Source organism: Bufo bufo, chromosome 1 (assembly GCF_905171765.1).
Source record: "Bufo bufo chromosome 1, aBufBuf1.1, whole genome shotgun sequence".
NCBI classification, from domain to species: domain Eukaryota; kingdom Metazoa; phylum Chordata; class Amphibia; order Anura; family Bufonidae; genus Bufo; species Bufo bufo.
In genome coordinates, this window is record NC_053389.1 from 821,697,135 (window position 1) to 821,715,151 (window position 18,017).

Here is an 18,017-nt window from a genome sequence, read left to right on the forward strand (position 1 = left end):
AGTCATTTTATCACGAATCAAAGAAGCTCCAAAATAGACTCCTACAAAGGGGTTACCCCCAACCTGTTTTAAAAGAAGCCTTTAAAGTGGCAGCACATAAAGACAGAAGCGAATTGCTGGTACCCAGACAAAAAGAAATAACTGACAACCCTATCCGGATCATCTCGACCTATGATGCCGCAAACAAAAATGTCAGAGCCATTCTCAAGACTCACTGGCCCATCCTGACGATGGACACTGATCTTTCCAAGGTGATATCTCCCTATCCACTTATCACCTATAGGAGAGGGAGAAGCCTTAAGGACAGACTAGTGCATAGCCATTACACCGGGCCTTCTAAAGAAGGCACCTGGCTAGACAGAAAACCAATGGGTGTTTTCAAGTGCGGGACCTGTAAGGCCTGCAATTATATCCGTCCTACCAAGATGGTGACTTGCTCAGTAACCAAATACATCCACACTGTAAAGGATTTTATCAACTGCAAAACTAAAGGTGTAATCTATATAGGATAATGTTCGTGTCCAAAGGATTACATTGGCAAAACCTTTAGAGACCTTAGATGACGTATCTGCGAACATGTCAATGATATAGCCAAACACAAGGACACACCCATTGCTAGCCATGTGAATGAACATCACAACAGCAACGCAAAGTCCATTGTTTTCTCTGCAATTGAGACTTTCCCTCTACCTTTGAGGAAAGGCGACTGGGACCGAAAAATTCAGCAAAAAGAAACAGAATAGATATATCGCTTTCAGTCCCAGTCGCCAATGGGTCTCAATGAGAGACTTACCTATACTTGTTTTCTATGACCCGTTCTTTTCTCTTGACAGTTTCTAATCCTGTTTCTACCTCCTGTATTAATACGAGCCCCAAGCTGGGTCGATTGGCACGTGAAGTGCCGTTTTCTTTATTATGACATTTTATCTTGCCATAATATATCTTTGGGATCGAATTTGGTCAGTCACTATAATTTGGGTGACCCTGTCCTCTCCCATCATTACTGTTTATATATAACAGCAACTACTAAATGTTCGTCTTCATCTATTCACATAAAAACAAAAAAAAATATATATATGGCTGGTATTTCATAGAATTCCATTAATGGATGCGCCCTAGGAACAATTTAAGCTATTGTACTTTGATAAAGGCAATATAGAGACCTGTAGTCAGTAATATTCACAGATAGCGATAAGATGCGTTCCAAATGAAGGATATGACCTTAGCATGCGGTCCAACTCACTCATTATTTCCGTACATCTCAAGTTCCGGCTATGACGTCCTCCAATGCGCTCCAAAAGCCGGATGTGACGTCCATTTGACTGTCACATTACCGGAAATGACGCCGGATAGTTAGGGAAGGCGCCAGGCTTTAAATAAACTTGCGCATCCACTAGAATCCAGCCGTGTTAGCTCCCATATCGGACGGCGTTAGCCTGGTCAGGACCCACCTCAGTAAGTGACTTTATGCAAATTATCGATATGCTCTTTTGTTTGACTCAACACATTATCTGTAATACCTGTTTTATATTATGATCCTGTAGGCATATCCTTCTGATGTGGACATTTATTACTGACCTCAAGGGAGCTAAGTATCATTTTTTCTTTTTGATCTTCATCTATGATCTTTTCTCTTTAAACTACATCTATTATGTATATGACACATCTTGAATCATCACCCCCTGATGAGCCGTCATAGCGGCAGAAACGCGTCGGGGTGTGTATATTTTTATAACCATTTGTAGAATCCTATAGAGGTTTATCTAGAGACGTTATACCTATAGTCTAGCACTACCTTATAGGATATAGGGTCATTCTAGGGATATAATAGGTCTAGGCACGAGGACAGGGCACCCCCACCCCCACCAATAGGAGGTGTACCTGAGCTGAGTTAGCTAAAGGGTTGGAATTAGGGACATTTGATCCCTCTTACATCAATAACCCAGATATCTATAACAGAGTTACCTATATTTTCTCCCTGTAAATTCGACCTGAGATAAAGGAAGAGAAAAATTCTTTATTTAGTTTTTGTTTTTCTGTGAATTGACACAGTATTAGTCTGTGTAAATTAGTTTCACCAGGGCAATTATAGCCTACTACCCATATATTAAAGGTATTTTTAGCATAACACGTTTAATTCTTTGATACTTAATTACGTACGTGTATACGATTTGACTATCATATGATATATACTTGATTTTTTCATATATTCTAACACAGAGGCGTTCCCATCATTGTTGGTTAGTGCGCCCCCCCCTATTAAAATCATTGGTGTCCAGTGCGACCTCCCCTCTCCCCCCCACCCCTAATTAAAATAATTGGTGGCAGTGGCCACAGGTTAACAACCCCCTCCATCATTGGTGGCAGCGGAGCGGCAGTTCCGATCGGAGTCCCAGTTTAATCGCTGGGGCTCCGATCGGTTACTATGGCAGCCAGGACGCTACTGCAGTCCTGGCTGCCATGGTTACTTAGCATTTTTAGCAGCATTATACTCACATGCGCTGTGGCCGGCCAGCGCTCCTCCTACTGGTAAGTGAAAGGTCTGTGCGGTGCATTGCTTATAGCACAGACCTGTCACTTACCAGTAGCGCATGTAAGTATAATGCTGCTAAAAGTGCTAAGTAACTATGGCAGCCAGGACTGCAGTAGCGCCCTGGATGCCATGGTAACCGATCGGAGCCCCAGCGATTAAACTGGGACTCCGATCGGAACTGCGGCTCCGCTGCCACCAATGATGGGGGGGTTTTGTTAACCAATGATTTTAATTAGGGGGGGAGAGGGGAGGCCGCGCTAGCCACCAATGATTTTAATAGGGGGTGGGTGGGGGTGGGGGGCCGCACTAGCCACAAATGATTTTACAACTGGGGAGAGATAGAGGGGGTCTGCACTGGCCACCAATGATTTTAATAATGAGGAGGGAGGGGGGTCTGGCCCACTGCTGCCTGGTAGCACCTGATATTTTACAGGGGGCTGTGATCCGCACAATTAACCCCTCAGGTGCGGCACCTAAGGGGTTAATTGTGCGGATCACAGCCCCCTGTAAGAGATCAGGTGCTTCCAGGCAGCAGGGGGCCGTTATGTCCACAGTTCTCAGTATATTCTAACTTGAAGCGGCCCCATCACTATGGGACCGCCGCTGTGATCTAATTCAAATCCGATGGTATATTCTAACATAGAGGCGTTCCCATGGTGATGGGGACGCTTCAAGTTAAAATATACCATCGGATTGGAGAAAATTCCGATCCGATAGTATATTAATATTACCCGAACACCGAACCCGAACTTTTAACGAAATGTTCGGGTTCTGGTGCCAAACACCGTAAAGTTCGGTACGAACCTGAACTTTACAGTTTGGGTTCGCTCAAATCTACTGCTGATGTTTGTTATACCATATCACTGTGAAGCTGTCGCTTATGGGGTGGTATAGGTACTTGCTTGAACATGCTTGTAGGAGGATAGCAGTCTTATCAATATTACCATTGAATATTGGGTCCCTATTTTTGTCCTGTGTATTTTATCGCCTATGTCTATGTTATTATATGTATCTTTAATAGAGAAAAGTGGACAACCCCTTTAATTGTTGATTGCCAGTTGCCACCATAAGTTAAACATTGGCAACTTGTCTGCAAGGAAGCTGTAGGATCTTCGGTTTAGTTATGTTTAAAATAATGTACGGTTGCATGCAAGGGTGAGAAATTTAGAGGGAAATGGGTAACTTCTGCATGTTCTGTAAATCCTTGGACAATCCCAAAGTCCTACTGTTATGTATAATAAAGTCTGACTTGGTGTAATTTGGACCACACGAAAAAAACGCTATTGCAGTGGATATCCATAGGGGAAGAATAAAGCAATATAATTAAGAACACCTTGCCAAACTAAAATATACCTTTTATTGAATATACTTAAAAACTGGCCTACAGCCTGACTACATAGGATAAGAGGGTCAAAAAAACACATATACAACATGAACTATGTAGTCATACTCAGTATGAAATATACAAGTGTTTGCTCACGGTTAGCTGAAATCACATAGGGTAAGATAGACAATATAGTCACACTCATTGCAAAAGATACTCACGGTCAGCTGAAATATCAATCGGCGAGATGATTCTCAACTAGGTGATCACTCATCACTAGTGAGACCACATGGAATAAACAAGTGAAAACTATGGTCGCACTCAGTGCAAAGGTACTCAGTATTTACTCATGGTTAGCTGAGATGTCAGTAGGCGAGATGATACTCAACTAGGTGGTCAACCAGCACTAGTGAGATCCGGGATGGAAAAGGGGCAGTGATGTTGACAGGTCCTTGATGGATGTTGTCCAATAGGTCAGGTCACCCTTGTAGAAGATGGTACAGAATGAATGCCCTACCAAATTCCCTATGTCGCCCAAACTAAACTAAGCCCAGGGACACCCCTTGAAGGTAGGAGCTCCCTGTCCTCGTACCTAACCTGGTATACCCTGTAATAACCTACCCTATAAAATACTGAGTAGAGAGCATAGATATCAACACACTAACATATAAACTGAAACAACAAACAGTTCCCAACATTACGTTTCCCCAGCCGTTGTGTATTACTGCTGGTTCGTCATGGGAAGAGGAGGATGATGCTCCAACAACAATATCTCACAGTGGAGATTTTCTATGTAGTGTCCCGCAATCGAGACCCTCCAGGAACAGGAACCCAGATGTAGGCTAGAGATGACCAATGTCCCCATGCTTGTATCAAACTTAGCGCCTTATAAAGAGTCCACCTCTAATAGATCCCTCCCCTCTACAGCTTTCCCCCTCTCATATTTGCGATGTTACAAAGTCCCAAATTCTAGATAGTAAACATTCATTCCCCCATCTGATCAATCGCCAATGAACTGTATATAAAACTACAGTATATCAAAGAATACCTTCAAGATAGTGTAGCACCAACATTCCATGAGGACGCCGGTTTGGAACGCATATGCGTTCCACAGACCGGATGTGACGGTTGGTGTAATTTGGAGTCTAATTATGCTGCTTTATTGTCTTCTTTCCTTTTCAGACAAATCTGACTATGGTCACAGAGTTTTTCCTCTTAGGATTCCCAGGCAACCAACTTTTAAGAAACATTATATTCCTTCTGTTTCTTTTGGTGTTTGGAGCAACAATATATGGAAATCTCCTGATCATCGTCCTGGTGTCCACCAGTAAGAACCTCTACACTCCAATGTATTTCTTCATATCACAACTGTCCATCAGTGATGTCTTATTAACCACAAATATTGTCCCCAACCTGCTCCACATTCTACTGAATAATGGAGAAACAATAACTTTTATAGGTTGTATCACTCAGCTTTATTTTTTCAGTGTCTCAGAAGTATTTGAATGTCTCCTCCTCACAGTGATGTCTTATGACAGATATGTGGCCATCTGTAATCCCCTCCGTTACACTTCTATTATAACAAGTGAATTTTGTGTGAAATCAGTTGTTTTGAGTTGGGTTTTGTGTTTTTTTGTTTCAATCATTGTCACCATAACACCATCAAAGCTGAGCTTCTGTGCAACAAATATCATTGACCATTTCTTCTGTGATATTGTTCCCTTAGTGGAAATTTCTTGTTCTGATGCCTTCATTGTCCATTTAGAGATATATTTATTAAGCATTGCTTTAGTTATTGCTCCTAGCACAATAATTATAAAATGTTATGTGTGTATTATTGTTAATATCTTAAAGATCCCATCCAGTACTGGTAGACAGAAGGCCTTCTCCACCTGTAGCTCCCACCTCATTGTGGTCTCCATATTTTATTGGACATTGTTCAGTGTTTATGTTTTCCCAACAAAAGGACAATCATCAACCATCAGTAAAATCCTATCCCTGCTATATACTGTATTTACTCCTTTGGTCAATCCTGTTATATACAGTTTAAGAAATAAAGATATTAGGAAAGCCATACAGGGAACATTTCATCTACAGGGAGTGCAGAATTATTAGGCAAGTTGTATTTTTGAGGATTAATTTTATTATTGAACAACAACCATGTTCTCAATGAACCCAAAAAACTCATTAATATCAAAGCTGAATATTTTTGGAAGTAGTTTTTAGTTTGTTTTTAGTTTTAGCTATTTTAGGGGGATATCTGTGTGTGCAGGTGAATATTACTGTGCATAATTATTAGGCAACTTAACAAAAAACAAATATATACCCATTTCAATTATTTATTTTTACCAGTGAAACCAATATAACATCTCAACATTCACAAATATACATTTCTGACATTCAAAAACAAAACAAAAACAAATCAGTGACCAATATAGCCACCTTTCTTTGCAAGGACACTCAAAAGCCTGCCATCCATGGATTCTGTCAGTGTTTTGATCTGTTTACCATCAACATTGCGTGCAGCAGCAACCACAGCCTCCCAGACACTGTTCAGAGAGGTGTACTGTTTTCCCTCCTTGTAAATCTCACATTTGATGATGGACCACAGGTTCTCAATGGGGTTCAGATCAGGTGAACAAGGAGGCCATGTCATTAGATTTTCTTCTTTTATACCCTTTCTTGCCAGCCACGCTGTGGAGTACTTGGACGCGTGTGATGGAGCATTGTCCTGCATGAAAATCATGTTTTTCTTGAAGGATGCAGACTTCTTCCTGTACCACTGCTTGAAGAAGGTGTCTTCCAGAAACTGGCAGTAGGACTGGGAGTTGAGCTTGACTCCATCCTCAACCCGAAAAGGCCCCACAAGCTCATCTTTGATGATACCAGCCCAAACCAGTACTCCACCTCCACCTTGCTGGCGTCTGAGTCGGACTGGAGCTCTCTGCCCTTTACCAATCCAGCCACGGGCCCATCCATCTGGCCCATCAAGACTCACTCTCATTTCATCAGTCCATAAAACCTTAGAAAAATCAGTCTTGAGATATTTCTTGGCCCAGTCTTGACGTTTCAGCTTGTGTGTCTTGTTCAGTGGTGGTCGTCTTTCAGCCTTTCTTACCTTGGCCATGTCTCTGAGTATTGCACACCTTGTGCTTTTGGGCACTCCAGTGATGTTGCAGCTCTGAAATATGGCCAAACTGGTGGCAAGTGGCATCTTGGCAGCTGCACGCTTGACTTTTCTCAGTTCATGGGCAGTTATTTTGCGCCTTGGTTTTTCCACACGCTTCTTGCGACCCTGTTGACTATTTTGAATGAAACGCTTGATTGTTCGATGATCACGCTTCAGAAGCTTTGCAATTTTAAGAGTGCTGCATCCCTCTGCAAGATATCTCACTATTTTTGACTTTTCTGAGCCTGTCAAGTCCTTCTTTTGACCCATTTTGCCAAAGGAAAGGAAGTTGCCTAATAATTATGCACACCTGATATAGGGTGTTGATGTCATTAGACCACACCCCTTCTCATTACAGAGATGCACATCACCTAATATGCTTAATTGGTAGTAGGCTTTCGAGCCTATACAGCTTGGAGTAAGACAACATGCATAAAGAGGATGATGTGGTCAAAATACTCATTTGCCTAATAATTCTGCACGCAGTGTACATAGCAAAAAACAGTAAACAGAAAACTTACAGGTACGGAGCTTCAGGATTATCTAAAGCAGCACTGTCACTTACATACTCTAATGGTGGCAGTCCATGTCCACTGGCACTCCACACCGTCTGGGGGTGGGAATGGCTGCCTGTGATCTCACTTTCCAGCAATGTTGGTCCAGACCTTTCCCGACATCACTCTCCTCTTACCTGGCAGGCCCAGCCCCTAAAATAGCTCTGATCCATCCACCTCCATGTAGACTGAGACCTGTTTGTTGTGCACACTTCCTTTTGCTCTTAAAGGCCCATCATTCACCATATTTTTTCTCAGCCAATCTTGTGCCACCCTGTGGTGCATAAGGCACTTTACCCTTTGGGAAGATGCCTGAGCAATAGGTTCTAGTAGCTTAGGTTATTTGCCTGTCCATGTACCAACTTCTGCTTGATTTCTGGATTTTACTTTTTGCTTCCTGACTTCTGCTTGATCTCTGTACTGAACCTGAATGGCTCTCCTTGACCTTGGGCTGTTTATTGGATTGCACAAAACTCTGCCTGCCATGACCTTGGCCTGTCCATGATTATGGTTTTGTCTGATCCCTTGGTGCTCTGCACCGGTGTCTCTTGACTCTCTTGGGTCAACAGTTTCTTGAACATAGACTGCTCTATGAGGTAGCAGCCAAGTGGTTCCCTTGTAGTGGAGTCCAGATGCTTGTTTAAGGTTTAAAGGGTGAAGACCAGGTGTGGATTTATTGTCTACAATACGGACAATAATTGGACATGTTCTATAATTTGTGGAACAGGCACACAAATGCGGACACATGAATGACATCATTGTGACATAATTTTTTTTTTTTTTTTGCGTACCTATAGAAATGAATGAGAACATGTGCAATCTGCAAAAAAATTTAGATTAGACACAGTTTTAAACTACGGTCATGTGAGTCATTGGCAAGGTCTAGACTTTTTCTGTTACACTAAAAAAGATCAGCCTGAAATCTCTGTCCATAAGTGATGCATTAATAACTTATTATCACTATGAAATCACTGCAGGCAAATTAGTCAATTTTTTTTTATATTATTGATAGATGCTGGGATTTCAGACCAATTTTCAAGCTACTTTTTTCCTCCAAGGAGTAACATGAAAATGTCATGCAAATAAGATAACCGTTTAAGGTCACAGTCATATTTCATCTTGACTCTCTCGTTTTTTCTTTTCTATCTTCCAAGAGCCAATCAAAACAATTTCTAATGTGCTTTTCTCACAGGAATAGTTGTGTTGAAGGGGAAACGCCCTGGGCAGTCAGTGGCTGCCATATAGGTGCTCAAGCCAACACACACCAGGGTTAATTTCATAAGAAGCCAATGTGCCTATTTGCATATTTTCGGTGTGAGAGGAAACTCACGCAAACACAGGAAGAACCTACAAACTCATTGCTGTACTCTGTTTTCCATTCACAAATCCATATGTGGGACAAGTTATGTTTTTTAAAGGCATTATTTATTTTACTATAACTTTTATTAGAAAATAGGAAAACAAATATTTGTAGGGTGAAAAAAATCGCAATACCGTCTTGATATTTTGGATTTTGTTTTTACAGAGTTCCCCGTGTGCTAAAATAGACCTTATTCTGTTACTGTGAGTACGATTATGTCAATATAAAATTTATAGGGGTCGCATTGTGCTTTAATGTTTTTAAAAAGTAAAACTGTTAAAAAAAAATTCTGCATTATTTTAGTCTGATATTATGATATGATATTTTACAATTCTGTTCAAAGAGTTTTTTGTTTTTTTTGGGGGGGGGCTGTAATTTTTACTGGTACCATTTTGTAGTTCATATGACTTTAAGGCCTCATGCACATGGCCGTTGCCCGGCCATTGCCGTATTGCAGCTTCACTTAAATGGGTCCGCAATCTGGGAGATTCGGTGCGGTGTGGAAAGGATCACGGACCCATTCAAATAAATGGGTCTGAATCCATCCCGGCCGCCGTGTGGATGTTGCCCGTTCATTGGGGAACGCAAATTGAGGTCCCAAAGCACGGAATGGCCGCACAACGCCCATGTGCATCAGGCCTAACAGCTTAAAGGGAACCTGTCACCAGTTTTATGGTGTCCTAACTAAGGGCAACATAAATAAGTGACTGATTCTCTTAGCACAATGCTGGGTCACTTTCTTTAATTGACCCAGTCAATCCGCCAACATCTTGTATTGAGAAGCTCCAGCTGATAATGATGAGTCATGAATATTCATGAGCTCCTGACTCTCCCCGCCCACCTGCTGCTGATTGACAGTTTTTTTCCATATTAATCAGCAGCAGGTGGGCAGGAGAGTGGCTATAGCTCTGAATTAAATATACGCTGAACTCAATGACATCACGCCGGACTCCAATCAGCTCATTAGCATGCGGCATCTTTGTGTGTATATTATGAGGTAACCATCTGTCACACCAGTAAGTGAATACATCTAAGGTACTTTTTAGTAGTTAATGATTGTATATAATTAGTTAGATTATAATCAAATATCCACATGACAGGTTCCCTTTAAGGACCCAGGATGAGAATGCTCGTCCAAAACGGACGGTCCTTCCCCTGCCCCATTGGCACACTGGCCACCAATTATATTCAAACTGGGGAGGGAGGGGGGTCTGCCCCCTGCTGCCTGGCAGCCCCTGATCTCTTACAGCGGGCTATGATACGCACAATTAACCCCTTCAGGTGCGGCACCTGAAAGGTTAATTGTGCTGATCACAGCCCCCTGTAAGAGATCGGGTGCTGCCAGGCAGCAGGGGGCAGTCATGTACACAGTTTGTAGTATATTCTAACTAGTGGGAACTTTATCACTATGGGAACGCCTCTGTGTTAGAATATACTGTCGGATCTGAGTTTCAAAATGTAACTCAAATCCGATGGTATATTCTAACATAGAGGCGTTCCCATGGTAATGGGGACGCTTCAAGTTAAAATATACCATCGGATTGGAGAAAACTCCGATCCTATGGTATATTAACTCCTGACTTTACATAGAAAGTCAATGGGGGACGGATCTGTTTGCAATTGCACCATATTGTGTCAACGTCAAACGGATCCGTCCACATTGATTTGCATTGTAAGTCAGGACGGATCCGTTTGGCTCTGCACGGCCAGGCGGACACCAAAACGACTTTTTTTTCATGTCCGTGGATCCTCCAAAAATCAAGGAAGACCCAAGGATAAAAAAACGGTCACGGATCACGGAAAAACGGAACCCGTTTTTGCGGACCGCAAAAAAAAACGGTCGTGTGCATGAGGCCTTTTAGATTAAGGAGACACAAAAACATGATTTTTTTTTAAAACAATGCTTTATTATGTCAAACTGAAACAAAAGAAAAATAAAAGTAGACATATGTGATATTGTCACGTCCATAACAGCCTGCTCTATAAAAATAGCACGTGATCTAACCTGTCAGGTGAACACAGTAAAAAACAAAAAATAAAAACTGTGCCAGAACCGCCATTTTTTGGTTAGCTTTAGTGTTGAGCGACTATACTCGGCCGAAGAACAGTTCAGCTCGAGCATCGCGGAGTTCGACCGAACACCGCGTGTGTTTGAGCGCATTGGTCGAGTCAGTGCATTTAAATCTAATTTAGCCTCTATTTCGATGCAGAAGATCGCTGTACAGTGAGGGAATCCCGCAGTGTGAGTCCGTGGCTTAGGAGTCCCTGCTCTGACTCCATATACAGTCAGGTCCATAAATATTGGGACATCGACACAATTCTAACATTTTTGGCTCTATACACCACCACAATGGATTGGAAATGGAATGAACAAGATGTGCTTTACCTGCAGACCGTCAGCTTTAATTTGAGGGTATTTACATCCAAATCAGGTGAACGGTGCAGGAATTACAGCAGTTTGCATATGTGCCTCCCATATGTTAAGGGACCAAAAGTAATGGGACAGAATAATAATTATAAATCAAACTTTTACTTTTTAATATTGAGTTGCAAATCCTTTGCAGTCAATTACAGCCTGAAGTCTGGAACGCATAGACATCACCAGATGCTGGGTTTAATCCCTGGTGATGCTCTGCCAGGCCTCTACTGCAACTGTCTTCAGTTCCTGCTTGTTCTTGGGGCATTTTCCCTTCAGTTTTGTCTTCAGCAAGTGAAATGCATGCTCGATCGGATTCAGGTCCTGTGATTGACTTGGCCATTGCATAACATTCCACTTTTTTACCTTAAAATACTCTTTGGTTGCTTTTTCAGTATGCTTTGGGTCATTGTGCATCTGCACTGTGAAGCGCCATCCAATGAGTTCTGAAGCATTTGGCTGAATATGAGCAGATAATATTGCCTGAAACACTTCAGAATTCATCTTACTGCTTTTGTCAGCAGTCACATCATCAATAATTACAAGAGAACCAGTTCCATTAGCAGCCATACATGCCCGCACCATGACACTACCACCACCATGCTTCACTGATGAGGTGGTATGCTTAGGATCATGAGCAGTTCCTTTCCTTCTCCATACTCTTCTCTTCCCATCACTCTGGTATAAGTTGATCTTGTCTAATCTGTCCATAGGATGTTGTTCCAGAACTGTGAAGGCTTTTTTAGATGTTGTTTGGCAAACTCTAATCTGGCCTTCCTGTTTTTGAGGCTCACAAATAGTTTACATCTTGTGGTGAACCCTCTGTATTCACTCCGGGTCTTTTGCCGTTGCTGAGCTCACCGATGCAGTCGGTTTTTTTAAGAATGTTCCAAACAGTTGTTTTGGCCACGCCTAATGTTTTTGCTATCTCTCTGATGGGTTTGTTGTGTTATTTCAGCCTAATGATGGCTTCACTGATAGTGACAGCTCTTTGGATCTCATCTTGAGAGTTCACAGCAACAGATTCCAAATGCAAATAGCACACTTGAAATGAACTCTGGACCTTTTATTTGCTCATTGTAATTGGGATAATGAGGGAATAACACACACCTGGCCATGGAACAGCTGAAAAGCCAATTGTCCCATTACTTTTGGTTCCTTAAAAAGTGGGAGGCACATATGCAAACTGTTGTAATTCCTACACCGTTCACCTGATTTGGATGTAAATACCCTCAAATTAAAGCTGACAGTCTGCAGTTAAATCACATCTTGCTTGTTTCATTTCAAATCCATTGTGGTGGTGTATAGAGCCAATAATGTTAGAATTGTGTTGATATCCCAATATTTTTGAATCTGACTGTAGCTATGTCCATATATGGAGTCAGTTCTTGGGGAAATACCAGTGTTGTTAAATCTAATTTAGCCTGTATTTCAGAATAGTTCCTGCTGGGATTAAACCTTGCGATCTATTTATATTTCTAGTAACTTTTTATGTAACTTTTAGTCCACTTAGGGGACTTGAATATGCCATCTTCTGATCAATTGTACCAAAGACTTCAATTGAAAACTATTGCACTCAATGGGATTTTGACAAGTTTCATGTTAAGCCGTGCTTCTGACACAGCTTAACAGTTAGGCCTCTTACACATGGGAGTTGCGTGTGAGGTCCGGATAGGATGCGGGTGCATTCAGGGAAAATCGTTGCGTTCTTCAGTTTTTGCACGCGAGTGCAATGCGTTTTGCACACGCGTGATAAAAAACTGAATGTTTGGTACCCAGAGCCGAATCCGGACTTCTTCACTGAAGTTTGGGTTTGGGTTCGGTGTTCTGTAGATTTTATTATTTTCTATTATAACATGGTTAAAATGGAAGATAATATCATTCTTTAATATAGAATGCAAAGTCAAATGTCAATTGAGGGTTAAAAAATTATAAAAACAACACTTACCCCATCCACTTGATCTTCAAGAACCAAGTGGGTCTGGGTCCAAAAAATGTAAAAAAACACATTTATCACTAATTAAAAAAATAAAAAAAATAAATGAACTACACATATTAGGTATCGCTGCGTCCATAATAACCTGCTCTATAAAAATATCACATGACCTAACCCCTCAGGTGAATACCGTAAAAAAAATAAAAAAAGGTGTAAAGAAAGCCATTTTTTGTCACCTTACATCACAAAAAGTGTAATAGCAAGCTATCAAAAAGTCATACGCACCCCAAAATAGTGCCAATCAAACTGTCATCTCATCCCTCAAAAATCATACCCTACCCAAGATAATCGCCCAAAAACTAAAAAAACAATGGCTCTCGGACTATGGAGACACTAAAACATGATTTTTTTTTGTTTCAAAAATGAAATTATTGTGTAAAACTTACATAAATAAAATAAAAGTAGACATAAAGAAAAGAAAATATTTAAAGAAAAATGGAGATGACATTTCTAAATTTCACTGTTTTGGCAGATTTCTCATTTTAATCCATTTTTTCTTTAATACATCGAGGGATAATAGTAAAGATGAGCAATTTTTTTTAAAAAGCGCCAAAAAGAAAAGCACTCCTTTTACACCGTTGTCAGCTGATTCCACATAGATGTCTGCAGAACCTGTTCTATTAAACGCTTATACAAGTAGAGCCCCCACAGACAGACTGGAGAAGGTGTCAGAAGTAAGTTTATGTTGACGTCACTGATTATTTTGCCCTTACTCTGATTCGTCAGAACGGATCCTGTTTGTGGAGCATACGCCTTCACTCGGTCAGCACTTGCTCAATAATCCATCAGTATTGCTAATGCCAAAAAAACAGGAGTTTGTCCAAAACAGAGATGACACGTGAATGGAATATTTGCATGTCTTCTGTGTTTAGTACCCACTTCTGCTTTTGGCTACCAAATCACAATCCAATTGTGATGGGACCATACAGGCCTTACAGCTGCTACACAGACAGGATCCTTTGTGTGTTTAATTTTTCCTTTCTTCTGACAGATCAGAAGAAGGGTCATGTAAATAATGATGTCAGCCAGGCCGAAAGGCAAAATAGTGGTCCAGTCATTAAGTGGGGAGTGTGGGAACAGCATGAGAAGTCCACAGAGTGGCCCTATGACATAGTAGTGAGGTGGAAGCAGCATGAGGAGACCACAAAGTGGCCCAATGACAGAGTCTGGAGGTGTGAGCAGCATCAGGAGAAGGTCACACAGTGGCACAATGACAGTGTGGAGGTGGCAGCAGCATCAGGAGACCACAGAGTAGCAAGGTTACATAGTGTGGAGGAGGCAGCAGCATCAGAAGAATACAGAGTGGCAAAATGACATATTGTGGAGGTGGCAGCAGCATTCGGAGACCACAGAGTGGCAAGGTGACATAGTGTGGAGGTGGAAGAAGCATTATGAGACCACAGAGTGGCCCAATGACAGAGTCTGGAGGTAACGACAGCATCAGGAGGCCACCGAGTGGCACAATGACAGTATGGAGGTGGCAGCAGCATCATTAGTCCACAGAGTGGCAAGGTGACATATTGTGGAGGTGGCAGCAGCATGAGGAGACCACAGAGCGGCAAGGTGACATAGTGTGGAGGTGGCAGCAGCATGATGATACTACAGAGTGGCCCAATGACAGAGTCTGATTAATCTTGACAAAGGTCAGTCTCATCACATTTTGGGTCGACAGGCGAGTTCTTACTAACTATGGCCACGGCCGCACTAAACACGTGCTCTGATGTCACACTACTGGCCAGGCAGCACAGCTTTTCCGGGGCAAACTGTGCTAGTGCGGCCACAAATCCAGTTTGGCTACCCAGTAGTCCAGTGGATCTTCAATGTGGGGGAGCAGGGTACTGTCCAAGTATGCCACCACCTGCTGGTTCAGGTCCTGCTAGAGGTCTAGAACTTTGCTCGTTCACGGTTCGCCAAACGGGCGAACATATAGTGATGTCCACCGGCCCCATATTCTTTTACATTGTAAAGAACTTTGACCCATGAAACATCCATCAGGTGTTACAGGACAGCCAATTGAGACGTTTCAGCACATGGACATACCCCCTACCTTATAAATTAACCCGATCTGCCCACCATTTTACTTTCAGTCTTTCAGTCAGTGTGCTATCGATAGGTGTGACTTACTGAGGGGTGTGATATACTTATACTATAATTTCTAACATAGAGAGTATATTATAGTGCATTTGTATTGTGCAGCAGTTGTGCGATTCTGCAGCTATACCGAGTGATAAACGCTATTGGAACAAATAATTTCAACTGGTGTAATATACCAGTTGCCCCTCAAAAAATCTGATTTAGGCAGGGGTGTGATATACCAATAGTGTGCTTTCTATATAGTGCATTTGGGTAGTGCAGCATTTGTTTGCGGTTCTATTGCGCTACCGCAGCTACACAGAGTGACAAACGCTATTAGAACAAATAATTTCAACTGGTGTGATATACCAGTTGCCCCCCCAAAAAAAAACAGATTGAGGAAGGGGTGTTATATACCAATAATATACTTTCTATATAGTGCATTTGGGTACAGCAGCATTTGTTTGCGGTTTTGCTGCGTTACCACAGCTACACAGAGTGACAAATGCTACTGGAACAAATATACCAGTTGCAACCCCAAAGAAAGTAATTGAGGCAGGGGTGCTATATACAGTACAGACCAAAAGTTTGGACACACCTTCTCATTCAAAGAGTTTTCTTTATTTTCATGACTATGAAGGCATCAAAACTATGAATTAACACATGTGGAATTATATACATAACAAACAAGTGTGAAACAACTGAAAATATGTCATATTCTAGGTTCTTCAAAGTAGCCACCTTTTGCTTTGATTACTGCTTTGCACACTCTTGGCATTCTCTTGATGAGCTTCAAGAGGTAGTCCCCTGAAATGGTTTTCACTTCACAGGTGTGCCCTGTCAGGTTTAATAAGTGGGATTTCTTGCCTTATAAATGGGGTTGGGACCATCAGTTGCGTTGAGGAGAAGTCAGGTTGATACACAGCTGATAGTCCTACTGAATAGACTGTTAGAATTTGTATTATGGCAAGAAAAAAGCAGCTAAGTAAAGAAAAACGAGTGGCCATCATTACTTTAAGAAATGAAGGTCAGTCAGTCAGCCGAAAAATTGGGAAAACTTTGAAAGTAAGGGCTATTTGACCATGAAGGAGAGTGATGGGGTGCTGCTCCAGATGACCTGGCCTCCACAGTCACCAGACCTGAACCCAATCAAGATGGTTTGGGGTGAGCTGGACCGCAGAGTGAAGGCAAAAGGGCCAACAAGTGCTAAGCATCTCTGGGAACTCCTTCAAGACTGTTGGAAGAACATTTCAGGGGACTACCTCTTGAAGCTCATCAAGAGAATGCCAAGAGTGTGCAAAGCAGTAATCAAAGCAAAAGGTGGCTACTTTGAAGAACCTAGAATATTACATATTTTCAGTTGTTTCACACTTGTTTGTTATGTATATAATACCACATGTGTTAATTCATAGTTTTGATGCCTTCATAGTCATGAAAATAAAGAAAACTCTTTGAATGAGAAGGTGTGTCCAAACTTTTGGTCTGTACTGTACCTTCTTACACAAATACTGCTCTTCTATAGGGACTTTGTCACAGGTCATTTTGAAAATGACAGGCAGAGGAAGAGGTAGGCCATTCCGCAGGGGTGGTAGGGGTCGGGCAGGTGCACCAGGCTGGAGCCTAAGTGGGAAGTTGCAGAAGGTGCGTGCAATTCTTAAAAGGACGCACCAGAGTTGGTCGAGTGGCTCACTCAGTCTTCCGCTTCTGCACCCTCCTCATCCTCTCTATCTGCACCCTCTTCACTCTCTGCTGTGTGCACCCCAAAAAGTGTTGCATTTGCAGCCTTTGCTGTCAACGCATAAGTTGCGGTAAGCCCAACACTCACCTAGGGACGACCGCCTTAAGACAGAACCTGGCTTCCCATCACCAAGCCCAGTTGGAGCAACGCCGTCAGAACCCACAAAGCCACACTCCCGGTGCTCCACGTCCTACCTCTTCTCATTCTCCTCTCTCCTCCCATTTGTCCTCCACTCCACCTTCCACCGTGCCGTCATCACGTTCATCTGGCAAAAGGCAGGCTTCCGTGGCCAAAATGTTCGAACGTAAAAAGTTGATGACGCCGGATGACCCTCTTGCCCAACGGCTGACTGCCGGATTGTCGGAACTGCTAGCCCGCCAACTACTGCCATATAAACTAGTGGACTCAGAGGCCTTTAGAAAATTTGTGGCCATTGGCACACCGCAATGGAAGGTCCCCGAAACTAAATATTTCTCCCAGAAGGGCATCCCAGAGCTATATAGCCATGTTCAGCTGCAAGTGAATGTATATCTGGCACACAGTGTTGGTGCCAAGATACATCTAACCACAGACACGTGGTCTAGCAAACATGGGCAGGGAAGGTACATAACTTTTACTGCCCACTAGGTGAACCTTCTGATGGCTGTCAAGCATGCAACCCATGGCACCCGTATGGATTTGGTGTTACCGCCATGGATTGCATCCAGGCCTGCCTCTTCTTCTCCTCCTCCTACTCCATCCTCCGTCTCCTCCTCGGCTGACTCCTCCTTTTCCACTGCTACCGCCTCTTCTGCTGCGCACCCCAAGATCCCCAGAACCTATTTGACGTGCCAGATGAGACGTTTCCATGCTGT

General features: G+C 42.4%; 1 protein-coding gene across 1 annotated transcript; it reads left to right on the plus strand.

Moving 5' to 3' along the window:
* The first annotated feature begins 4,168 nt into the window (after nucleotides 1–4,168).
* Nucleotides 4,169–9,147, plus strand: LOC120989516 (olfactory receptor 1468-like). The gene is made up of 3 exons (XM_040417669.1): nucleotides 4,169–4,189; nucleotides 5,040–5,957; nucleotides 9,106–9,147. The coding sequence occupies exons 1-3, from the start codon at nucleotides 4,169–4,171 to the stop codon at nucleotides 9,145–9,147; spliced, it is 981 nt and encodes a 326-aa protein (XP_040273603.1).
* Nucleotides 9,148–18,017: the final 8,870 nt, after the last annotated feature.